This window comes from Pleurodeles waltl, chromosome 4_1, assembly GCF_031143425.1.
Source record: "Pleurodeles waltl isolate 20211129_DDA chromosome 4_1, aPleWal1.hap1.20221129, whole genome shotgun sequence".
Classification (NCBI taxonomy): Eukaryota; Metazoa; Chordata; class Amphibia; order Caudata; family Salamandridae; genus Pleurodeles; species Pleurodeles waltl.
In genome coordinates, this window is record NC_090442.1 from 299135604 (window position 1) to 299162324 (window position 26721).

Consider the following 26721-nt stretch of genomic DNA (forward strand, 5'->3'; position numbering starts at 1 on the left):
GACATACATGGTATCTCTTTTCTTTCAAATGAAAGAGCACACACCAAGGATATTTAAGTGGTTTGAGGGAAACGTGATGGTGTGATCATGCAGTATAAATAATAAAACACCCCTTATTGTACATTATAAGAATATTGAAAGTTACTTTGGAGTTCCATGGCCTTAGAAAGGAATTTTACTTTTGGCTTTGCTCCTGTATATCAGGTGTCTTCAAAATGAGGGGTGACGGCTCAAATGATCCAAGGGGGAGGCACCAGGCTCTGGCCAAAAGAAGCATTATGTTGATAACAGGGCTTGGTTTTAAGCAGAAAAAAGAGCAGCAGTAAACCACTCTGTAACGGGCCATCACTAACATGTTTTGTCATTCATATCCAAGCTGGGAGTTTATGTCAGAGGGAAGAACTCTAAATACTCTTCAAACTCCCCACTCTACCCCTACTTCTAATAATCACATCGTAGATAGTTTTACAGGTTAGTAAGGCCTGCCTGACCACAATAGTATGTTTGGCATCATGTATTTGATTGCAATTTTAAATCAGTAACAGAACTTAACAGCAATGTTTAAATAAGTATAGACATATTTAAACATTGCCAATTTAATAGGATAATTGTTAAAAATGTTGAGGGGGTCTTCATATTTTGTCATGGAGTGCAGCATTACAAAGTTTGAAGACCACTGCTTTGAATAGACATGGAAATCCCCAGTGACTTTCAATATCCTTATAATGTACAGCAGGGGGTACTATATTCCATATTTCAGCCGGATCAAATGTTTACCACTACCAGGAGACTTTGCTTCTTGTTCAAAGTCTCAAAGGGCATGATAAAGGTGGAAGAACATTTTATTTCTGAAGCCCTTGATCTGTAACCAGTCACAAAGCAAATCACACATTTAAATGCCCATCTTGCATTCACCATGGCCTTGAATCATTTTATTTTTGACGGTCTGGTTTTTCCCTCCGGGTATTCCAGTCAGTTAGCTCCATAAAACCTGAGGGCAAATGCTTAATCTGACGCATACTTGTTTTCGGGACAGAAATAGATAAAATTTGGCTATCTTTAAAAAAAAGTCCTCGTGATAGCAGCGTGAAGTTGTATAAAAACTCGGACATTGGTGAAACCCATCATCAGTACAGAGTTCAGACGTTCATTTTCTGAGGCAGCTTGACAGAAAATGTTCTGAGCAGAGATCCCTTTGTTCCACTGCTGTTTATAAAGTGTTGCACCCTCTCTTACCCTAAAAATGAAATTTAAAAAGGTTTGTCAAATACTCATCCTTGTTAGCTGTAAAAATAGGCGAGCGGTTAAGCACTAGCTGCAGGCCTTGATTCAGCCAAACCAAGGTTCTACAATTATGTGATCCGAATGTTAATAGGTGGCTGCATTGCAAGCCCTCCAGCTGAATTAAGGCAACTTATTATCACCCCATAACATTCACAACAGTCGTTTGTCAGAATATCGAGTACAGAAACATCTTCCTCCAAAAATACTGTGATCAGATTACAAAAAGAATATTATTGCTTTGGTAATATCGTATATATGTATACATGTGTGTGTGTGTAAGTGTAGATTTACTTTTCTTTTATATCCAAGCTGTGATTATGTGTCAAAAGGGCAAGAACTCCAAATGCTCCTCAAAACCCTTTCCCCACCCCCACTTCTAATAATCACACTGTGGATACTTTTACATGCACGTTTTCCACATACTTTAAGGATATATGTATTGTCATTGTATATTTAAGTGGAGATAAGAAAAGTTATTGTGTACTTATCTATATTTTCTTACCTTTACTATCTTATGGGAGTATAATTTTGGTAATCATTTTTTAGAACAACACATAAAACACAAATCTCTAGTTGTGTACCTGCATGGCTCGCTTCTGCTACAGCTCTGTTTCAGTGACAACCACAGAAGGAGGGAAAAGAAGTGAAATATATTTTGGGAAGGTACTTTGCACTCCTTGTGGCTGTTTCAAAAGGTCTGACCATATTTCCCCCATTGCCTACTAGCAGGTAGAGCCACCAAACCCAGACCTGCAGCAGGAGCAGCGGTTGCTGTTGCGTGCAGCGTATGCAGCAGTTATCATCCACAGACAGGATCCGCGGGGTGTGCGCAAGCAGGAGGTAGGGTAAAGGTGCAGGGAGGCTGGGCTACTTTATCCTCCCGGAGTTCCAAATAAAGGATGAACAAGTTTGCCCATACCTCCTCCTGTAGGTACTAGGAATGACTGACAGTTTGAGCTGGAGTCACACAAGCAGGTTTTCCTCAAATGTGCTTCTGTGAGTGCAGCCTTCAGGGTAAGAAGAGACCAACACTGCTTGGCCATAAGCACCGAAACCCCTACACACACATCCAATTGCTTCAATGAATGCCCAGAGCAGCCAGAATCATGCAGTATTCTGTCATTCATTCCTGCTAAGATATGAAAGCATCTGCCCACAACGCCTAATGTGCTGTTATCTCATGATATTGCCCCCTTTAACTGCCCTAACGTAGGGTAGCCAGGAGTCCTGGCATTGCTGGGACAGTCCTGGGTTTTCACCAGCTGTCCTGGGAGAGTTAATCAAATTTAGCACATCTCCCGGTTTTCAGAAAGGGTCGACTGAAAACAGAGGGAGGCAGTTTATATGTCTTTCAGGGCAGGACTAGATAGCAGCTCTCAACAGAAAGCAATTTTTTAACACACGTGATACTGGGTTTACAAGTTCATTTGATTTATTCCCTTAGTATCTCCCTGTCTGCTTCTCTGTTGTTGGCAGCTGTCAAGTAAGTAATTCTATGCAGGGGTGGACGGTGAACTCCCCTCGCAGAGATTGTTCAACTCTGAGATCTGAATTACTCTGCAAAGGAGATTCTTTTTCCTCATTCGCGCTCGCTAATGTTAAGTTAGCGAGTGCAAGCGAGGAAAATCTTACTCACACCACCTCCCAGCGAGATTTCTCAATGCAGGAGGTCGTGGATGGTGCTACCGCTTGTGTTGAGAATTCTTCTGTTTATGTTGAGGAAGATAACGCTCAAGTAGAAAATTTACTCTAGTAGCAGAAAAGAATCAGCGCCCTCTTGCATGGCGCAGTTTGTGCTGATTTTTCAGCATGGGACAAACACACAGAGCTAAAAATCAGTGAGAACGGTGTGAACTAAAAGCACTCCACCGCTTGCAGAGCTCTGCGTAGCGTGGCAAAGTTTTTTGGTCACTTTGCCTAGTTCCGCATAGGGGAACTCCACAAGCTCCATCCAGACCTAATTCTGTGCCATTCAGTCAGTGGATGTAAAATTGTAGCTCATCTGTTTTTGCGAAAGGTCTCAGTTTTTGTTTTTTAAAGTTTCGACACCCCATGCTATTCCAAGGCCAAGAGAATAGTGGGCTGTTATTGATACAGGTTAGCCAGTGCCTGTCCCCGGCCCCACGCTTTTTTGTTTTGCTTTACACCCAACGAATCCACTTTTTAAGAATACTTTTGCATTGCGTGTGCGTATTCATTCTCACCTTTACTGAGTAGTTGTCATTAGAATTAAGAACACTACTATATTTTTGCAATGGGTGTGTGTTGCCATTTCCTCCCCAGCTGTTTTGGAACACGCTTGTGCAATTCAGGAAAGGTTGTCCGATGACAGGAAGAATGCACATTTACACTCAAGACTTGATATTCGCTTTCTGTTTCAGAACTTGTCAGTGTGATGGATGGCTTGGGGTGGAGGGGGGCATTGGAAGTTTACGAATGAGAACATGTTCACAGAGGAGAGCGGCGCATCCAGTTCCTGCGCCGGATTCTGCCCACACTCTCGACATTCCAGTTCTGTAGCGCCTCACATTCCCTGCTGCTGCTGCTACTGTAGTGGAATGTGCCACCCCAGACTTCATTGGCTGTCGGGTCTCCTGCTTTGCGTAGACCCGCCCCCAGCCTTCAGGCTGCTTTTGGGTCTGCTGTATAGTGCAGTGCGGGGAACGGAACTGGGCAGCCCTGGTGCATTGCTGCTGCTGATCTGACGGGAGAGTAGGTGAGCGGCACCGCCTCCCTCCGCACCCAGCTGTTCACTGCCCTCCGGCGCTGCGGGAGCCTGCCCTGCTGTGCACCTGATGCGAGCGCAGGTGCCCTAGCTCCCCTTGGCTCCCCTGGTGCAGTATGAAGTGCAGCCATGGCACGGAGAGCTAAGACCGCCGTGAGGACGCTGGAGGACTCAACGCTGGACTCCGGGTATGGTGGTGCTGCAGGCTCCCTCCGCTCGTCCAACCTCTCCCTGGCTTCCGATTCTCACCCGGCGGCGGCGCCCCCACATGGAGCCAAGGGCAGGCCGCTAACTGGCTCCATGCACAGCCGGCACAACAGCTTCGACACCGTCAACACTGTCCTGGCCGAAGACTCGGAGGTGCCGGACTGCTCGGGCCAGTGCTCCAGGCTGCCCGAGCTCGACGAGGTGCCCTGGACCCTGGAGGAGGTGGAGGCGCTCCTGCGCAAGGAGCCGACGGGAGCTGCGCCCCTCAGCCGGGATGCCGTGGCCCGCTTGTCCTCGCTGCTCAGCCGTGCGCTGGTGCGCGTCGCCCGGGAGGCGCAGCGGCTGAGCCTGCGCTACGCCAAGTGCACCCGCTCCGAGGTGCAGAGCGCCATGGAGGTGGTGCTCACCTGGAGCCTGTCTGCGGGCGGCACGGCGGCGGCGCTGGGTGCCCTCTCCCTCTACAACATGAGCACGGGCGGTGCTGACCGCCTGAGCCGGGGCAAGTCTGCCCGCTGCGGGCTCACTCTGTCCGTGGGGCGCTTCTACCGCTGGATGGTGGACAGCCGGGTGGCTCTGCGCATCCATGAGCACGCAGCCATCTACCTGACCGCCTGCATGGAGAGCCTCTTCAGGGAGGTGCACCGCCGGCTGATGCAGGCCGGGCCGCGGCCCCCCGACAAGGAGGACGCGGAGCCCCCCATGTTCACAGCCGAGGCCGTGGACCAGACCATCAACAACGACTCTGAGTTCTGGGGGTTGTTGCAGCCGCACCAGCACCTGATATGCGGCAAGAATGCCAGCGGTAAGCCTAAGTTACCCTGCTCTGTGCAAGCGTGAAGTTTGTCATAAAGTATAGCACTTCTGTCTCTCCACCCCCTCTCTGCCATTTTGACATTAGACACGTTCAATGTTGCTTCCATTCATCCAGTCACGTCGCCTTTTTTTTCGTATTTTCATGTGTCCATCTATTTGCCATATCCCTCATAGGTCCTTTTATTCATCCGTTCACTCGACCATCTAACCTCCGACCAATAGCCTACCCACTCCGGCTATTCCCTTCGTCCATTTCCTCTCTGCCCCATCCTCCACTCACCCTCCCGCCAGCCTGTATATCTATCCGTGTATCTTATCTATCCGTCCACCTGTTGATCAGATCTCCAATTATCCAGCCATCTCCTCCTCCTGTTCTCCCATCTATTCGTCCAGTTCTCCCACCTGTCCGTTTAAACGCACGCACCCAAATATCTTTCCATCCATTCTGCCATCTAGCTGCCCATTCGCTCCCTCCCCCCCATCTCCCCACCCTCCCTTCTCCCACCCGCTCAGATATTCGTCCAATCTCTTTCCTTGCATATGTCTATCTCTCTTGCTGTCCAGATGTTGACATGACTCTTTTCGCATTCACACCCGCGCAGGTGTCACCGTAAAACCGTGTTCAGTGAGTCATTGTATTGCTACGGTAGTACCAGTGATCTGACGAAGACCCCGGTGGCGATGGTCTCGTCTGCTCTGGGAGGCTCGGCGATGCAGTGGACGCTGCGCCCAGGTATCTGGTGTCACGCGTCACCGCAGCTCTGCTGATCTTTTTATATTCACTCGGTGATACGAAACCCCCAGTTTCTGCTTGCATTTCTGACAGGAGCAGCGTTGCATTTCCGATGTCAGGGTTTGACCTTGACTGCAATTGTGGAGTGCGTTACCAAACGCAGAGAAGCTCGTGCTCCCCCTGCCTCCCCAGGACACCTCTGCGTGTAAAACCGTGTTGTATAAGCCTCTGCATACAGGCGCAGAGCTGGGACCTGCATGTCTGTGGCAAGCACACCACAGCCCACGAATACGACCCCATGTAGCAAAAGATGTGGCCAGATGGCAACAACTTCTTTCACCAGCTCTCACTTAGTGTCTTATCCAACACACCTATCCAATAAAAGGTGCATTTCTGCTTCAGCGTTTTTGTCCAAACCAAAAACCTGCTGAAGATGTGACGCCTGCTAGTTCTCAAGGTCATCTTTGCCGATGCATGTTTTGTTATTGAGGTGACACGTTTTGTCTGAGTGTCTGTTGCTTCTTTGTTTTTGATTCGCGCTGCTTGTGGGAGTGTTGCTTGTGATTTCTGGCTGTCTGTAAATGAAATATGAACATAAATGGGCCCCCTCCTCTGTGTTCCAGCAGCGGAAGAGCCTGGATGCAGCATAATGCGGAGCTTTGGCAAAGAAGCGCCTTGTTGGGTATTCCATACTGTAGTCTTTTTCTGCCATACATATCGTCACATTAAATGTGTTTAAATAGTTTCTGCAGTCAAGCACAGCGACCTCTTTGTTAGACGGGGCTCGCTAGCGCAGGATGCAAGGGAAGTTAAAATGGTGGACCTATTGCCCAGGACTGCCCGTAGGCCCATCCAGTGTATCACCCTCTGCTCTGCTACAGGTGGGCCTCCCATTCACATGCAAGGCCGAGGACCCCCTGGCACGACCACCCCTTACTACGTGACGTCGTGCATCGCGCACTCCACACGGGGAACAGTCTGTTACTGGCCTCAGTGTGCCGGGGACACTGGAAGGGCTATCGCAAACCTTTCCCCTCAGGAACACATACCACATTTACGCACGGCATCACGTTGCTTGAGGTCTTTGGGCTGAAAGTGAGCAGGACACAGAACGGAAGTGGTAGCCAGACCCCGCCAGAACTATGCAATCTGTTAGGTACGGCAGGCGGTGAGTGAAAAAGCTTGTTTGGTAGCAAACTCTCAGAGTTCCAGGCCTTGATGCGTTGGATTAAGAGTAGATGGACAAGAGAATGGCAGAGCGGCATCTCCCACCACAGGTAGCAATACAAAAGCAACCATATTGTTTCAGATGGAGGGGGGCAGAATATAAGGGGCAAGGCTCAGTGCTCATTCCCTCTTCGTAGGTGTTCTTTTTGCAGTCCTTACTGCATGCTCCCACACAAATTGATTACTTTAACCAGCCAGAAAATACACCCAACATGGCCACTGCTATTCCAGCATGTCACATGACAGAAAGCCCCACCTAACCACGGTGGAAGGCAAGGGTAAAATGGCGCAGAGGGAGCTGAGCCCAAGACCTGTTGAGGGGTGTGAAGAAGTGGATGAACCAACAAATTAACATGAACAGCTGAGCCAAGAGTTGGTTCTGCATTCAGAGTACTTGCAGGAGCCGAACCTTGCAAATAGTTGTTATGTAAATCACGCAACACACATAATGTTACAATATAATAGTACCTTCCAAATTTAGAGGTGTCTTTCTTTAACAGCGGAGGCATTTCAACTTGAAAACATCAGATTATCTGAAAAGTAACTTTTAAAACAGTTTTTAAATATGAACTGGGAAACATTCCTACCCCCGCCCTGACGGCAATGGACCCAGTAAACTAAGAGACAAGTCAGTTGTCTTGTGCACCCTGTATACGGTGCCCAAGGACATAAGACCTCTTAATAGCAGACTATGCTTTCGGATTTTCTGGGCACAGGGAACTTTGTTGGGATGCATATGATGCTGAGTTAACCTGGATTCGAACCTGGTTCACCATGTTGCGTGAGAGGCAGCTGTGGCCACTTAGACGCATCAGCTCAGTGAAAGCTCAGCTCGTTTTGAGCTCGAGGCTTCAGGAGGATCTTGAGCTGAGCCAGGGCCAGATATCTTGCTCGAGTTTTCAGTGGATAACCCCCCACAACAGGTTGACTATCATGTGGGCCATAAATTGGGGAGCTTCAACTTCATTAAAAGGAAATAAACTCTGACTTCACCACAAGGTCATCATGTGAGACGCTGCGAGGCTGTGACCGTCTAACCTCAGCTTCACAGTTCTGGAAGCTGTCTTCTCGTGTTAATGTGACTCATCTCAGTGATATTAAATGGGCCCTCTGGGTAATGTAGTCATACTTTGTCTCAAAACTCTAGCATAGGTCATCCATGGAGTGTTCTGGGATGCTTATTGTTGACGCACGTCTAAATAAAGAGACTGGTTTTCCCTTTACACTGAACTCCCCGTTTTAGGGCTATAATAGGGTATCCCTTGCAACCGAGGGTTATGAGTATTCATAGCTTACCACACATGAATGCACTGGGTTCTTATTTACCGTCGCGTGTTTACAGTGCCTCGTTGATCGGATATGCTGGGCTTGGGAGTATTTTTGACGGGTACGTGTGACGTGAACTTTAGAGTCCTGTGTCCTCTTCTTGGGCTCTGACCTCTGGACCTCACATTCTAACGGACGGCTCCGCGGACAGGTGTTAAATTTAATTCACAGTCACAGAACATCTTAGAAAGTGGATGAAAGGGCCTATTTATGAAACCTTTTGTAAAGGCAGCATGTCAGGGGTTTCTAAGGGATTCCAGCCGAGTACAAATTAATTCCAGCAGCGGTTTCCGAGCTGGGCCAAAACCCAATGTTGATTCACGACATTCTGTAGCATAACCGAAGAAGGTGTGTTAAAACTTAGGTTTGGTGTGTAAACGTCCCCTCAACCTTGTCATGCAATGTGTATTCGACAGAACCACTCAGATAACTCGATTTGTAGCATGTTATAAAGAAAGTAGCACAAAGTGGTATACCAGCAAAACAAAACATACCACTCCAAGATGGCATGACGTTAGGTATTATGGCAGACATCTTTACTGGTCCTAGCAACACTCTAACTTCATATGGGATGAAGGAACACAGGAAACACGGCGACACCTTAAGCCCTCCATCAATACACAATAGAAGAACTTGACTAGCCTCCGTTTGTGTTTCGGAGTCAAAGACGAGTCACAAGCTAACTGGCCAATACATCGAGTTGTTTTATGCCTATCATCTCGGAGTAAACCGTTGTACATAGTGGATACCGGAAAGCTGGGTATTTTTACCTAGAGGTCGTAAACGGTGGACACACTTTCTGGCCGAATAAGAACGCAAAATTTGTGCACCATTCATGCTTTTACTCACGTACTTTAGAACTTTTCGGGGACATCGCTTATTTTCATGTTGAGGGAAAATGTGATGGCTGACAAGCTCAAATTAACGTTTTTCCCAGTGCAAGTTGGATAATAATAGGGTTGCACTTAGAAGTTAGATTAGCAAACATTTGATTGACTGTAATTCAGTGTTTGTATGCAATATAAGGAATAACTTGCAACGCAGCTTTTTTTTTTTAAATCGAAAGCCACTGTTTCCCTATTTCGTCTCTCCTGCCTTCCTGTCGCTTTTGCAAGTGGAGCTGCACTTTCAGTGGCCCTCCACAGATCATGGAACAGAAAGACTAAGGGCCAGATGTATCAACGGGTTTTACCCATTCTGTGTCTATGGGAAAATGTGTTCGTACATATGGCCCTAAGATCGGTGCTTATTCTGTGAAGGTGGTGTGTGGGTGAATTGATTTTCAGGCCAGACTTCAGCTTAGTTCATCAAACTTTCACACAGAGTAAGAGATAGAAAGGCAAAAAATTTAGAACAGAAGAAAAGTAAGATAGTAAAACAGTGACAAAGGAGAAAGCAGGGATACAAAAAGCCTGAAGGAGTGATATAAAGAGATAGGAAGTCTAGCATTGTGGTAGAAAATGCTATGAGATGGAATCTAGGCTATGCAGCCTAGTATATTGCAACTCTGGCATTGGATAGTTCTAGCAAAGGGCTCCTAAAAAACTTTTGCCCTTGCACTTTTTTATTTTTTCACAAATTAGCTGGAGGAAGGCCAAGCATGGGAAGAGATTACAAAAGACTGGAAGGCAAGATACGTTGAAATACCACGTCCTATTGCCAATATTTCTCAGGTTTGTTGAGCAGAATTAGATTGGAAGCACAATTCTCAGATAAGTATATTTGATTAAGGTGGTTCAGACAGCAAGAGACGTTCAGAGCTGTATGAAAAATTAGTAGGAGAAAAAAACTGCCCATCCAAAAATACACTTTATCTCAACACGTATTTCTAGCCAACCTATTTGTTCGTGGGACACATGTGATATAGGTAAGGCAATAATTGTAGACTGAAAATACATGCTCAAATCTGGCTGTTCTTATTTCTTATACTGAGCTGTTTTAGGACTTTTTATGCATTTCACGACTGAAGTTGTTCTGGAAGTTTTTAGTTGAGTTCTGAAATAAGGACCTTCATGTTGTGCCAGGTTGGGTTAATGTTTGTTAAGACGGCCACAAAGGTTGCAATTTGCCAGCCTTTTGGATTTGTAAATGCTTACTTTACTTTGTCATGGGGATTGCCAAACTTTACTGAAGGAATCAATTGGCATAGTTTTCTCTGGTACTGAAGGGAACTACTTTTTATGTTGAAGTGCTCCTTGTGAGAGATCAAATTGCCATCACACACTGTGAACATGGTCACTGGCTGCAGTGAGTTGACTCACTGAACCATGCTGTGTGCTGTAGTGGGTGGAAGAAAAATGTGATTGACACAAAAACAGCCCAATGGAAGAAGAATAGGGCTCTTACAACCGAGGATTCTAAGGAGTGCTAGACTGCTGCTGGAGCACAACTCACTGAGCTATCTGTCTAGACTTTCCAGATTTTTGAGGTACATTCATGTGTTGGGTAGAATGAGCTCATACACAGTAACACGTGACACTTTTAAATGAGATACTTTTAAATAATGTGCATTTCTTTCTCTTACAACTGCCCTTTTTAAGTTTAAACAGCTGCATTTTACCCTGTTCCGAATGTTGCCCCTAAACGTTTCTATGTACAATGTAAAAGCAACTTCTAGTGAGAGTAAAGCGTAACATGATCATATCTGGAGAACGGATGAAAGGTTACATTAATTGCAGTTCGAATTACAGGGCTTTTCTGCTGTATTACCTACTAAGAAGGTGGATTTGTGTATGCGCTGTAGGGTAGATGGCAGAAACGTCATCTATTCATATATTTTTTAAACTTCCTACTGTTTCTTAATTTACCTTAAAACCCAGTCGATCTGGAATGTCCAAATGTATAATGTTAGGATGAAAATGCAAGCATTGTCTCTGTCACAAGATTATCAGTCACATTTTTACATCATGCACATCGTTAGCATTACATTTTTTGGTTTTGACTTTTTTTATTGTTTTTGCCGATTCTTCATTTAGAACTGTGAGGTCTAGACAGTGATGCCAATGGATTATTCATGGAACATTTACCCATGGTGTTTTTTCATGCCCAGCACGGCAGTGGTATGCATCTGCTTTCTGACCCAGGTGGTCCACGTTTAACACATCTGTCCTGGGGATTTAGAAAAGGGAGACGTGCTACGTGCCTGGTATTCACAGCACCATCGCCTTGCTCTCAATTGTTACTAGCACTAATTATGAAGGTTTACTTTAACCACATTCTACTGTAGAAAGAAGTCTATCGAATACAATGGCAGTAAGTCACAAACAGCTAACAAGCTGAGACTCCTTCATGGAGGCAGCAACGTTATGTAGTTTTTCATTGGTGGAAATCTTCGAACTACCCACTCCTTCACTCAAAAATCGTTCTTAAACTGCTGATCCTCACTGCTGTAACAAATGGCCACTGCATGCCTTGTGTGAAAGCACAGAGGAACATATCTGATCTACTTACTAAATAAACACTGAGGCCAATTTCATACCTAGAGCCACTTGCTGTAATGGTGGGCAACTTATTTGGCTTAGAAAATGCATCTCTCCATGTTCGATGTTAAGCCTTTGGTCAATAGTGTATCCATGTCAGGTTGAAGCATCTGTGTCCGGCCATGTAGACATGCAATCTAGCAATGTTATACAGTACATTTCCCTGGGTAATAACGCTCTCGAGGTAGGACAGGATCAAGGATTTCTTCTCTTCATCAAGGAGTATTACATCTGTGTAAGAAATGAAAATATACATCAGCATGATCAGTTAGTTATTTCATCAAAATCTCATTTTTTGGTTTTCATTCATTCTCTTCACTCGCAGTTTTAGGTTATGAACTACCAACATGTGTTTCAATACACTGGTCGCTTCATTAGGGCTTAACCATTATTTCTTAGTTCAGTTTTTGAGTTTCCTTTCTAGGAGTATAACTGTGGTTATTGGCCTCTTGGTTTTGTTAGTGGTTTCTGTACTGAGAACAAACTACCGTTTGGGGACATCTTTACATCTCTCTCTCTCTAGTGTTTTTTTCCTCCTACAGAGTGCTGTAGTGTTTCCTACATCATGATGTGGTGTTCCTAGGTTTGCACCCCTTGTGCGGCTAAATAGGTGTTGTGAGGGAGTGGACCTCTGGAACTTTCCAGATGGATCTGTATGGTTATCATCTGTATAATACAGTATTCGTTTTAACGACATATGACGATGATGGCGTTTTCAACATTCCTTTAGGGTTGTCCTCCGAAAAGGGATTTTTCTTTATCCACCCAATCACTGGGTAGGGCAGAATCATGTGACCACATCAAGAAGTTAACATACTAGACCGAAGACTTTCTGGTGCCCTTAAAACTGTATACTGTACCCAAATTAAAGATACAGGAACTGTAATATCCAATCAAAGAAGGCCTTAAAGGCTTATTGTACCCTACCAGATGACCGTGCTGGCCTGTGCTCAGATATATGCATATAAATAAATAAACACACCCTATTTAAGAGAAGACCAACCACAACGATCATTTAGAGCAATGCCATATTGGCTTTTTCACAATTTTGCCAGTATCATTTTTCCTGTCGAACATATTTACCATGTGATTTCTTACATCCTCTGGGGCATTGTCCTGATGTTTTTTCAGGTAGAAAAAGGCGTATTGTTCAATACAAGCTAGAATATGTTCTGTGGAAGTGCTTTACTGAAGAGAGAGGCCTTTCTCTCTTTTCTGAGTGCTTCAAAGACCTGAAAAGGCCAAGAAATGTGTGCCCCTCCTCAGGAAAAAGCTAAAACCCCATAATTTCAAAGATATCAAATGCCGGCCAGTCTGAAACATCAAAGAAAACCTGTGTTCAACATAACTCTCACTATTCACCCGAATTTTGCTGATGTCTTACTGTATTCCTGCCTATTTGGGTATGTAATGTTCCAAAGAGCCTTGTAATTTTGAGATGGCTTGTGGCACTACATAAATCAACTATATTAAAATATTCATAAAGTAATAATCAATAAAATAGAAGGCAAATAAAATATGACTCAGGAATCAGATGTAAAGATGACATTTCCATAAATAGTAACCGTCGCTTTCCATTGCAATTTTTGTAAAGTCTAAATGTAAAATAGACTGTTCACAGAGCTCAGTGTTCAAGTAGAGAAAGTCAGGATTACACTATGCGTGAATCCGAGAAAAGCTACCTGAGAAGGATCACCGCCCAGGATTGCCATCAAAGTGGCTACATGGGGGACAGAACCATTTTTACACATCTGATATATAGGCTATCAACGATGGCACCACCTGTCGTGGGCGTCATTGGGGACGTCATTCATGAACCCATTTCAGAGTCATATAGCTACAAGGGTGCCAAAACGAATGTTGGGGTACTAAAAATTAACACCAATGTAGCTATTTCAGACCACAGCATACAGCATTTAAAATTAACAGAATACTTAAAGTAATTTTTTTAACTGAACAAGCCATCTTAGATAGGGTAACTTTGTATATGTGACATCATCAGCCTGCATCTGGGTTCCCTTCTTTCTGACGCACGGCTGTAGGCTTTGCTCCTGAGCTAAATTATTCACAGCTGCAGAGCTGGTTTTTATTATCCAGAATGTGATGACATCAGCATGTGCCACAATCATTGCCCATGAGAGGTTAGTGAAGAACAGATCTCCTGGCCGATCCATGCAGGCCCAGTCAATAACCTTGTATTGATCCAGTCTATGCTAAGGAAAGGCTATTGATGGAGGCAGTGTTGTGTGTCCAAGAAAAGGATGAGCATTGGCAGGACATAAATCTGTGATGGAAAAGGATGAAGAGGGGGAAAGATGTCTATGTTTGAAGAAGCTTTGTTTACTTCTTATATAGCGAAAGGATCTCAGTGAAAAAGTCATGTGTTTCATTTCATAATTTTATTTGAGTATTTTTTTGTGTGTCTTCCAGCGAGGTCTTAGGAGCCCCACATCCTATTCTGCAGGGGGGGGGGCAAGTCACTCTGCATAAGGCCGCTGGTTTGTAGATGTATATTTAGAGATATAAAGTAGAAATGTTGTCCTTTACATGTGAAGATAAATCCTACATGATGTTCACACAGTCATACTTGTTAAGACAAAATGTGTCTATCTTAACCTCTTTGTTAACTTGTCGTTGATGCTTTTGCTAAACTTTGTTGGTTGTAAATATAAGGTGGGTGTTTCCTTTATTCACGACCTACCATCTGCCATCAAATCATCAGAACGCAACACATTATTACATTCATCAGTAATTCAGTAAAATCCTATTGAATGTGAGAGATTTTATAAATCAAATCTGAAATCTCACGTGTTAGGAAAGTTGTATACAGATGAAAAAGCGAGCTCTGAGCTGATGGAAGAGTCGCTGAAGCCTGATCCGAAGTGACGTTTGCCAGCCTAACAAGGCACGGGATCGCATGTGATCACTTCCTTGTTAATAGCTCTGTACCAGGTGATTTGGATTTTCTCATGTGGGAGACATGCACGTAGATCACGTACATGTCTGTGGCAGCCTTCCCTTTGTGAAGACACACCGCTTCAAATGTGTGTAGACTTTTTGTCAGAGGTTGGCGTTTTGCTGCTGCTTCAATCTGCCTGCACTGATCCAAAAGACAGACACAGTTTTAGCCCCCTGGCAAACTTGTCCATGTTTCCTGACAACCAAAAAGGAAGGGGTTGCCAGCTGTGACATCACTGCTCCCAGAAGGAGAAGGGAGTGACACAAGGCAATATTTCTTAGTTCCTGGGGAAATGAAACTGCAGTCAATGTAATTTTCTTTTGTTTAATGCTTTTTGTAAACTGAATTAACCCTAAATGCAGCAAGCCCATCCCAGAGTGCTTTGCCTAGCACACTGACTGCCCTTACTAGGGCGTGGCCAGTAGGGTCATTATTTATCCACACCAAGAGAGCAAACTTCCTAGAGAGAATCGAGAGCAAACCATCAAGGCATTCACTATAAACCTTCCCAAACATAGGTAAGAGCCAAGTCAGAAGTCTGCCCATCTCGCAAGTCACAGAAATCAATTCTACAATGGATGCGATCTAGAGTTGCCTTGCTTGGGAATTATGCTGTCCATATCTGGTGTAAGGAGAAGAAGCTTGTTTCAGGACACCACACCATTCAGGGACAATGATGACATTCAGATGACTATGAATTTTTTACGACTTCCAGTAAATAGGTTTAAGATAATTAATCAAGGTGATAGTCCAAAAGGAATATGCAGGCATATGAATCAATATTGACAGCTAGTGAAATACATGGATTTCACTGATGGGCCAAGTGACCCACAGAAGAATTCTTCTGTATATTATTCATAAACATGAGTTTCCTCTACCAACCTTAAACAAACATTGGAAAATTACTCCCAAATGACTTATTCACTATTGAAGCGTTCGAATAAATATATATTGAAAAGAACAATTTTGAAAAACAAAGAAATAGGAGCGATCACGATGAATAAAAACATAGGAAATAATTCTACTGTACGAAGATCTAAATGTATTCATATAAAAAAATACAATTATAATAAAAAAAAACACTGAAAACTAAGGTAAGCAATAGACGTTAAGCAGCCTTAAGCCTGCAGGATCACGGCTCTAGTTCCAACCTCCTGCCACTGCTTTCGACAGACACACGGTGCGCCACAAGGCACTGGTCTGGGCCACTTTTCTCTGCGCTTTGCACAGCTGTTCTCGGCGTGGATCGCATGATGCGGGTTGTAAAGTGAAGCATTAGCAGGCCTCTTCAATAGCAGCAGCGACAATGACTGCGGTTTCATATACCGCCGCCTGCCTTTGTTACCACTTACGATACGGATCCCATAAATTATGCACACACACATTCTTACACGATTACAGCGCTATCCAATGCGCATAAGTGTCTCATAACATCCAGCTCTTGGTATCTTCATGGTAATGCCACATGTGAGTTTGGAGCAACGAGTTAGTTTTCATCTCAATTTTTTTAAGGCCCCTAGTTCTTGCAGTCGCCTGTCCCCATCGAGAGGAAACTGACTGGCAAAACCCAGAAGTTCCTGCATTTCCGGTTAACGTCAGTCCTGGATCTTGGTCCTTTTCTTTGCAACAAGACGACTCTGTGTTCTGTCACTTGAAATACGAGCGACGCGGGTACTGTGGCTGTGCGTGGGTGTCTATGTGGAGAGAGGGGTGGAGTCACGCTCAGGTCACGCAGTTGTGTTCGTGACACGCCCCTTGCCACACTTCGTGCTTGGGAAGCTCTGCGTGAGGCTCACGGTGTTAGGTCTCCTCTCCGAGTCTAGCGGTGGAACCAGTGTGAAGATTTCATGCAGCCCCACTTTCTCTGTCTTTGCATCAAATATTGTCCTGGGTAAGATGACTGTTGTGCTGTACAGGATGCATCTTATGCTCCTGCCGGCCTTCCTCATCTTTTCAGAATGAACTAATCTGAGCACACTTCATCCCTTGCTTTTCTGCATTGCCTAGCCTACCCCGCTCATGTATTTTACACACCCTTGTTCACTTGGGTGAGTTTCTTCGATGTGAATACAATAAACAGCGACTAGGAAGCGATTCGAAGAGGAGTAAATTCTCATTGGGTGACCACTGCTGTGCCAGTTGTGTGTTGGCGTGTATATGTAAACTCAATGTGAAGGTGTGGAGCTGTCTCTTTGTGACATGCAGTCTTTATTACAGCCTAATGTGTAGAATACCTGCTGTTCATGTAGGGCTCCAGGGAAACAGTGGTTGCTTTTTCAGTTATTTCAGACATCAGCAATAAAAGGCAACGCCCAATTAGGTTTTGGAGCATCCTAGTCACAAGAAGGGCAAGGAAGTGAGATTCTATCCGTTAGATGGATGGGAGAGAAATACATACAAGACAAGGTGCTAGAGTTGTTTCAGTGCACAGCATGAGCTAAAGATGCGTTGAGGTTTTAGCCATATTTTGTGCCATGCAAATTTCAGTAAATATATAAATAAATATGTTTCCTGTTGTGTTTATGTCAATATCATACAGTACTGTGTGATGACCACACTAGTTAGTGATGGTGGCACATGTAACAATTATTCATAATCTGCAGTCACTCTCAAGTCCATCTCTCTGAAAGGTCCTCTTGCCTCCTTCAATTTACTCTTACCTTTCTCATACCCCAAAGGCACCCCACAACAATGCTGAAGAATTATATTTCAAACCATACATTCGATGTAGGTCTGGGACAAACTCGTGGAGTTTAACTCCGCGGAATTCCGGGGAGTTACAACAAACTCTGCGAGATTCCACGGAATTCCGCAAACGGGTGGAAATAGGCATGTTGCACTGCTCGGGCTGTGATTCAGCAGGGGGAGCTCATTTCACTCTGAAAAATCTGCACGATCGACACCACAAGGTATGGTAGAGGAGGCAGCTTCTCCAGTTGATTTTGCTGCTGCTTGAGTAGATTTTCCACTCAAGCAGCAGCTTTCTAACTGCGCGGTCACAACCGCCTGCTTTGGAGAAATTGCACTTGGTGCCCTCCTAGCGACTGAAAATCATACTAGGGGATGGCAAATCTTGTTCGCGTTCACCAACTTCTCGGTTGCGAGCCACGTGCAAGAAAAACTCCGGCATGTGGTGGTTGGTGAAATTTTGCTAGAACTCCGTGTTACAAGTATAACCCGGAGTGGCCAAAAATCCGCCAGCTCTGCCAGCAGAGCGGAATAAATCATCCACCCCTAACTACATGTAGCCTTTTTTACTCTTAGGCCTAAATGAAAACTAACTTTCAGTCCTTTTATGAAGCATTTGGCAGGAAGTGTACTATACAAAATATATAATCTGACATGCCAGACTAAAAAAATATAAACAGTTCACAAAAATAGTTTTTGTTTACGTTTACTTATCTCTTATGCCCATCACAAGTAACTTCACTGCAATAATCTGTTTTAGTGGTGCGGTTATCTGGTTCCTGGCAGCTATTCACTTTTGACTTGTAAGTCACATATACTGTAGTCTCTTCCCCACCAGCACACAGACTTCTCGATACTTGATATGTCTGGCACCAAAACATTGGCAGCTCTCAGCTCTCAAAACGTTTCTTCTCCCAGCTTCCAACACTTCATTAAAATTACCTGGCTGTATTTATTAGATGTGTTTTTGCCCCTCCTCCCCAATGAAATATTTTCTAAATCAAGTATACAGTAGTCTGTTCCCTGTAGGTAATGTATTAGTTATGCCTACACTCTTCAGATGGAATTAGCATTTAAATGTATACAGATTCATAACCAACAAAATCAGGAGTCATGTTCCTTATTGAGAACAAAAAAAAGAGATAATATATCATCATATTTTCATTTTGATCACTGTCTTACTGTATGTGCTATGAAATGCTATAGGTACCAAATATTGAGGAAACATTCTAAAACTACTTCACATTGTGGCCTGGACTACAAACAAAATATTTTGAGTTCTACTTAAGTAACATTAAATTTAAGGTTTGGCTTTGAAATTTATGGAAAAGTATTGCATAAGCAGGAAGAAGGGAGCTGAGCTTGGAATGCAATGGCATTGTTGGTGGTATTTGATTGGTGGAGTTAGATGTTGCAGCCCTAGTATAGGATTCCTTCATTTCATTTGTACATCATCAAAACATGCCTCTCTTATCCGTTTACATGCCATGGTCAGACATTTGTCGTTACGTGTGTGCCTTTTACTGCATGCCTGGCTGAAACAAGAGAAGGGCATGTTTTTCTTTGCCCACAGGACAGGAAATTATTTTCCTTTCAAATTCAACGTTTCTCATAATTAATTTGTCAGGCCAGATTATCTGAAGCAGGTAATTACAAATTTCACTGGGATCTCTCTATTAGGAAAATGTCAAGGTCTCTAGCAGGTCTCTAGCAATCAATGTACAAGATACCAAGATAGCAACAGAAAGGAGCCCCTCACTTAAGTCGCCTTGACTTTCTGGGTAGACATGGGTCAGCAATCCTAGGTTTATCTTAATTGAGGTTGGTGAAGCAAGCCTCAAGTATTATATAATCACTATATGAACAGTAAACAAATCACATTAAACCACAGAACAGATTAGAAAACATCATCACACAGGCTAAATACACTGTACAATATTCACGATCAATTAATGTCCATAAAGCCCTAATGATCACAAAGCTCCTAATACACATGGGGTGGAAATGTCAGGTCTCCAAAACACTGCAGTAGAGATATGGAAAGACAAGACTTGAATCTAGCTAATGTTCACAGAACTTTATATATTTCTTTGTATCTTCACACCAAAGTGTCTTTGGCATTTGGTTGGAGGTTGCAAGCCTAGATCTTCGTGAACCCCACACCAAAAACAAAATAAAACACAATTCACAACTACAGTTTTGAGAGTACCTGCAAGGAAGGGGGACAGTGTCTTAAAGTTTATGTGTGATGATTTTATGGACACTTTAGAGGTACCAGATCACAGTTGTCCAGGAACGCTGTTGCCATAGGCCCAGTAGCACATTGGGGTCACAACTGGCAATACATTTTACTTAATCCAGGTAGCTAAATAGTCCACCAGTTGCTGGACTGCTTTATGCATGAGATCAAAGGGAGAACAAGAAAAACTGATCAAAGATAATAAATGCTGGACCAGAGAGCGATGTGCTTGCCAGGCAGAGCCACCCCACCTACACATGTAGAAGTCAATCTTCTGGGTGCATGCTCCCTCTGCTAATGAGGGATTAGAGGAGCTCAGCAGATGTTTGCAAACATCAGTTGTCATCAAGGTTCATTCTTCAACAGTCTACCTCCTTCTCATTGCAAATATTAGAATTACTCTCTCTTTATAATTATGTAGAGTTCCTTGGGCTAACGGGGGAAGGTCAGCACCAGGGTAGGCAAGCAGAGCTTTGGTAGGACCAGTGGCTTGGTCTCAGCCAGTTGACATCAAGGAGTAAACCTGCTCCACACACTTCACGTAGAGCAACAGGTTCCATACTGGTCCTTAGTCTAACTGATGTTCATTAAATTATAGAACAGTTATTCTTTACATACATAAAACGATGCAATTGGGCAGAAGCCCAATCTCAATCACATTCAGTGCAACCATACAGTTCTGACTTTCAGTCGAGCAGGCTAGGGCACAGTTTCCTTCCAAGGGAAGACAGCAGCATTCCATGCAGGCACTTTAGCACTTAAGCAAAGAAGAACAAGGAAGATTAAGTGAGGAATCACGTTGCCCTCAGTTGACAGCATCAAATGTACATCTTGCGAATAAACAATCTTATTTCGAAGCATACACTTAGAAGCAGTTAAGGGTAATCCTGATGACAGGTGCAACAGTGGTGTTTGAGAAGTCTTTACTATTCACATAGGTTGCTCCTTTAATGCTTCTGGATAGAATTCTCAAAGCATATACTATGGTTGGTTGTAAAATGCTCATTCCCATGGGTTTCGCCTCTGCAGACCATTCAGAAAATATAACATGAATGATTAACATGATACATCCCATGTGTTATCCTCTGTGACATCCTCTGGGCGTTTACCATGGCTGGTTATATAACTGCTAGTCTATTGCTGCTCCTGGATAGAATCATAACAACATAACATAACAATATGGCTCGCTGTAAAATGTCTATTTACTTTGGTTGCTTGCTGCCCCTCTGGGATGAAATTTTCAGACCAAGTACTATGGCAGGTTGCGTTATTTAATTTGTGACCTAGGATGCAGACGCGCACCACCAGTAGTTATTTCCCGTGGGCCGGGACTCTTTGCCACCTTTCCTACTAACCCGATCTGGTGCTGCCCTAATTCACTAGCAAATAGCAGAGGATTCTTTTTTTATTTCCACTGTGGTTTATGAAACGGATGAAGGGCAGCGAATACCCTTATTGATTACCCTAAGTTGTATTGATAGGCCTTCTTCTATGTCTGCATGCAATAATGGAAATAAGGGAATAGCTGTGGTTCTCTCTTCTGGACAGTGTGCATGCAGATCTCCAGGCAGGCAAACCATTTAAGCTGGTAACACACATATCAGAGACTTTTGGGGGCACTGGCTGCTAGTGGGGCTGTAGCTCCTACAGAGACAAGGCAGGATTAAAAAACAAACAGTAAAATAACGCCATTCCACTCCCATCCCTTGCTCAACCAGCTGAATCCTGATTAAAAAGTTTTTTGAGATTGGCACGGGCACTTATTTTGTTACAAATTAAACAATGGCTTGGTGGATAATCCCCTTTCCTACTTGCTGTAACCCCACACACCTGGGCGGACTCCTCAGGCTTATACTGTGGTTAACCCCATAAAGGTTGCTCCTTGGCTGCTCTGCAATTACTTATCAGGGAATGCACTGAGGTTGGCTTTACAATGCCAGTTTCAATGTGTTGCTTGTATGCCACACTTTGTGGGCCCCTTTGAGCATGTACAATGACTAGTTCTATAGTGCCTATTCTGATGGGCTGCCACCCTGCAGATTTCCAAAAGGAAATATTTTCGTGGCTCCTATGATTGTTGCTTCTCTTTTGCTGTATGCTGTACCCATAATAACAAACCATGGCTGGCCATATGATGACTGCTACTCTATCACTTCACGGAGGACATACTAAGGCATCCTCTGTGTCTGATTGTATAATACTCAATCCTTTTCGTTGCTCCCTGTCGCTCCCTGGATGGGCTCCTCAGGTCATGTGCCAAGACTGTTTGCATAATGCCAATTCCTATTGGGTGATCACTTGTTATTCCTGTGTGGACTACCAATCATATAGCCTTAGAACCCGCTGTAGCAGGCTCTACCGGCTATTAAAGGCCCGCTCCCCGCGTTAAATGCCCGAGCTATCATCTATACTGTAGCATGTAATGGTTAAGCATCCTCTCAATATTAATTCTTCAAATTCATGTATAGATGCATTAACCAAATCCCATGAGAGAAAATTGCGACTGATCAAAAACACCACTGCAAAATCCACATACACAGCCGCCCTTAACCTTTACCACCAGCCACTACAAGATGCAAAGAAAAATGCCCTAACTCTCCGACTCAAAGCCAGCCCCAACAATGCCAAAGAACTCTTCATCGGCAAGGAGTTTCCCAACCCCGCAGCTGCCAACAATCTCATCCCATCCCAAGCACTCTGCAACATCCTCTCAAACTTCTTCAAACAGAAGATTACCAAGATCTACAAAACATTAATCCCACAGCATACTAATACGAATGCCCAGCAGGACACCTTCCTCATCGCCAAACAGCAGCGAAGCCCATCACAGATGAAGACACCACCTCCCTGATGAATAACATCCACTCAGAAGCTCCCTCAGACCCATGTCCCCAAATAACTTTGGAAGAACCATCATCTCCACCACGTTCACTCCTATCATCAATGCGTCATAACTACCACCACCTTCCAGTCTTGCTGGAAAAATGCAGAAGTCAATGCTCTATTGAAGAAACCAACAGCAGACCCCAACATCCTCAGTAACAACAGACCCACCTTGGTTCAGCCTTTTCCTGCTGAAGCTACGGAGAAAGCCATCAATACTTAACTCGCAGACCACCTAATACCCCATCAACTCCTAGACAGATCTCAATCTGGCTTTCATGCCAACCACAGCACAGAAGCAGCCCTCATTGTAGCCACCGATGACATTAGAAGCATCCTTGACCAAGGAGAAACAGCAGCACCCATCCTCCTTGACCTCCCTGTAGCTTTTGTTGCGGTCTACCACAACTCACCCATCAGAAAGCTTCATCACTTGGGTATCTGCAGTCTGGCCCTCAGTGAATACCCTCTTTCCTCACAGCTAGAACTCAATGAGTTAGACTTCCCCTCTACACCTCAGAACCCAAGAAACTCATCTGTGAAGTCCCTCAAGGATCATCACTCAGCCCAACACTCTTCAATGTCTACATGATGCCCCTCGTTGAGATTGTCAGAGCCCACAGCATCAACATAGTATCCAATGCCAACAACAAACAGCTTACCGACTCAACCTGCACCTCCAAAGCAAACGTTGCCAACTGCATCAGCAATGTCACTGCTTGGAAGAAAAACAACCACCTCCAGCGCAACGCAGGCAAAACTGAAGTCCTTATCTTCGGCAACAACCACTCCCCCGGGGAAGCCTCTTGGTGGCTCCCCACCCACCCCTGTGGACCATGACAAGAATGTCAGGATCATCCTGGACACCAACCTTTCCAAGAGCAGACCAATGAATGCTGTCACTTCATCATGCTTCCACAACCTGCTAATGCACTTAACACCAGATGATCAGCCACCCAGGCTCTTATAACAAGTAAATTTGACTACGGAAATGCCCTATACTTTAGAGTCCCAGCCCATGTTCTACACCAACTCCAAAAAACCCAGAACACTGCCGACAGACTCATTCTGAACATCCTGTGAAATAACCACATCTCTCCACACCTCAACAATCTCCACTGGCTCCCAGTCCAGGAACTATGTAAGGTCAAGCTACTCACTCACACCTACAAAGGGCCCTGCAACCACTTGACAAATCCACATAACATAAGAACTCTGTTCCTCACACAGTTCAAAACGCTACTCATAAAAACCGCATGAATTACATACTTCCCTCCGTAACTCTGCATCCACTGAGTACTGTGGGCCATCCACAAATGCACTTTGCATCAGTACAAAGTTTTGAAATGCTAAATAAACAAAGCTATAGGACAATGCAATACAATTTCTATGAAGGGTTTACACAAACAATTACTGCACTTAATGTCCTGAACAAAAAAAAATGTGAACACAAAAGGGGCCCCAATCCTCCAGTTTTAATTTAACATGGGAGAACATATGTGGCTTGGAGATACCCACTTCATCTAACCTCCCTCTTTTCCTTGGTTTAGCTCCAAACTGTTTAGGGTAACAAAGGTCAGCTTAGGTTTGTCAGTTGCATTCGAGCAAACCATGGGAGACAGGAAAGGGTGGGCAAAGCCCTGAGGCTACCCTTTGAAGCTTAGGAAGGCTGAGTACACCACCCCTCACCCCCAGCACATCCTGCTCAGAAGAGAAATGTCTAGCTCCAATCAAGGCTCTTTTGTCCTCACCTCTGGAAGGAATAAACAAGCACCACAAGAGAGCAATTCACAGTCAAGTGACCCTAGACCAGAGGTCTTCAAACTGGGGGGCGGACCCCACTAGGGGGGCCTCAAGTGATCCTAGGGGGCAGGGGGGGAGGGGGGCAGACTCTGGCCAAAAGCTGCATTATACAGATAACAGGCCTTTTTTTAAGCAGAAGCATGTTATTGCATTTTTTAAAAGGTAACATTACTTAACTGCAATGTTTATATAGGTCTAGACATATTTAAACAGTGCCATCTTTATAAAATAATTATGAACAATTCTGAGGGAGGGGGCCCAACGATTTATATTTTTGAACTGGGAAGGGGGGGGGGGCGGCATTAAGAAGTTTGGAGACCACTGCCCTAGGCACTGACAGAAAGGTACATTTGATTTAAGCAAAAAATGCCAACCTTCCAAAAACTGACATTTTCAGAATAGTAACTTAAAACCTGACTTTACCCTTACAGAGCATTTTAAATTGCATTTGTGTGGAAGAAGCATTTCAGTTCTCAAACGTATTAGTGTTATAAAGTAACCCAATGTTAGTCTATGGGAGAGATAGCCTTACAACAGTAAAACATGACTTTAGTAGTTAGTCACTGTCAGGACATATAAAACTTAAATGCACATGTTATAGGAGGTGGTAGGGCCTACATTAGGAGTGACTTATAAGTATTACAAAGGATGATGTATCCTTGGCAAAAGGTTTGCTTTGCCAGGTCAAAAAAGGCAGTTTAAAACTGCATTATGGGCTGCAGTAGAAGGCCTGAAACATGTTTTACAGGGCAACTTTAGTTTGTGGCACATTCAGTGCTTCTGCCCATTAGTAGCATTTAATTCACAGTAATACTATTCACTACGGATGGGACGTATGAGTACATTCAATGTGCCAATAGTTTGTATGCCAATGTTACCATGTTTAAGGAAGAGAGCACAGGCACTTTAACACTGATTAGCAGGGGTAAAGTGTGCAGAGTCATAATGCTAACAAAAGTGAGTTCAGCAAAACAAGGGAGTGAAGGGAAAAAGTTTGGGGAAATATCACACCAAGGATGTCAGGTCTAACATTTTCATAATGTTATCAATACTTTTAGTTTGGACATTTGGTACCTTTTATGACAAAACTATAATATATTATTGTATATTAGCATCCAGGATAGCATAGGCACATATGGTAATGGCACCCTTTGAAAATCTATGAGACTGTCAAAAGGCTGAAGAGAAGACAGCATGAAGCTGAAAGAACGTAAAACGCAGATGAGATAGACAGGAAAAAAGAGCAGAACAAAAAATAAAACAGAGGCAAGGGTGGTCAGTACAGCAAAAGATAAGAGATAAGAAAGGTTACCAAGACCAATGATTGACACAAAGAAATGTTTAAGTGACTGCGTGTAGAAATAGTTAACCAGTGACAATACCAAAAAAGGGGTAGCTTGACCTGCGGCATAATGATGATGATAATGTACACATCAATTATATGCCACAGGTCAGTAGTGGAGCTGAATTAACACACCAGTAGAAAGTTAAGATGTCTGTAGCAAGATGCTAAAATGATGAAAAGAATAAGAGAACTTAGTGGCATTAAGGTTTTATGCTGCAGACTTCTATATAACATTTTAAAGAATAGTAGATAGGTAAGAGAGCCAAAATATACAACTGTAGGCAAAATCTTGCAGGAAAAACAAGTGAGGCCTGTTGATGGATTATTGGATCAGATGGATGGAAAATCTTAGGAGGTTTTTATAGTATTCCAAATTCTTAGCTCTGACACTCATCCTTATTCTAAAATGGAGTTGAAGTTTGACTCCAAAATATTATATTAGAAAACTTGAAAATTAATTTATTTTAAGCCCATTGTGGCTTGATGTTGTTCCTAGTCACCACAAACATTATCATTTGCTACTTAAAGTATCCAGGAACTCGTAGTGTACGTCACTGTCCAGCATTTGGAGAGAGCACAGCTGACCATGAAGTGCACAGGCACCCACATGACCAGGTCTTTATTAGTACTTCACATATATGTAAAAATACTACAAACGTGCCTCCCATGGATGTCCTTTGGGGTCACCACGGGTCGCAGCTGAGACCCTTGGCTTGCTTTATTGCGACCCCTGGCATAGTCTTCACGACCCCTGGTCTCAGGGGTGACAAAGGAAATGCCAAAAAACAGAAGGTAAATAGTGCGATGATGTGCTCTGTTTAATTTCTGCATCCCCAGCTATGACCTAAGGCATTGACTCTTACCTCTGTAAATAAACAACAGTGCAATGCATTATCTTCTAAATAAAATAAAATAAAAAAATCAATACAAAAATGCATATTTTTAAAAGAGATGTTGAAGGTTTTCATTAGTGTCAACACATAGAAAATAATGTGTTTGACACCTCTGTG

At 43.8% G+C, this 26721-nt stretch overlaps 1 protein-coding gene across 2 annotated transcripts in view; it reads left to right on the forward strand.

Annotated features, from left to right (window-relative positions):
• The first annotated feature begins 3919 nt into the window (after window positions 1-3919).
• Window positions 3920-26721, forward strand: part of ABTB3 (ankyrin repeat and BTB domain containing 3) — a 635003-nt gene continuing 612201 nt past the window's right edge. Inside the window, exon 1 of one of the 2 annotated variants that reach the window (XM_069228380.1) lies at window positions 3920-5018. In XM_069228380.1, coding sequence (XP_069084481.1) covers window positions 4139-5018 — 880 coding nt within the window. In that variant the 5' untranslated portion in view covers window positions 3920-4138. The remainder of the gene's footprint in view (window positions 5019-26721) is intronic. The other variant, XM_069228381.1, reaches the window with a different exon arrangement.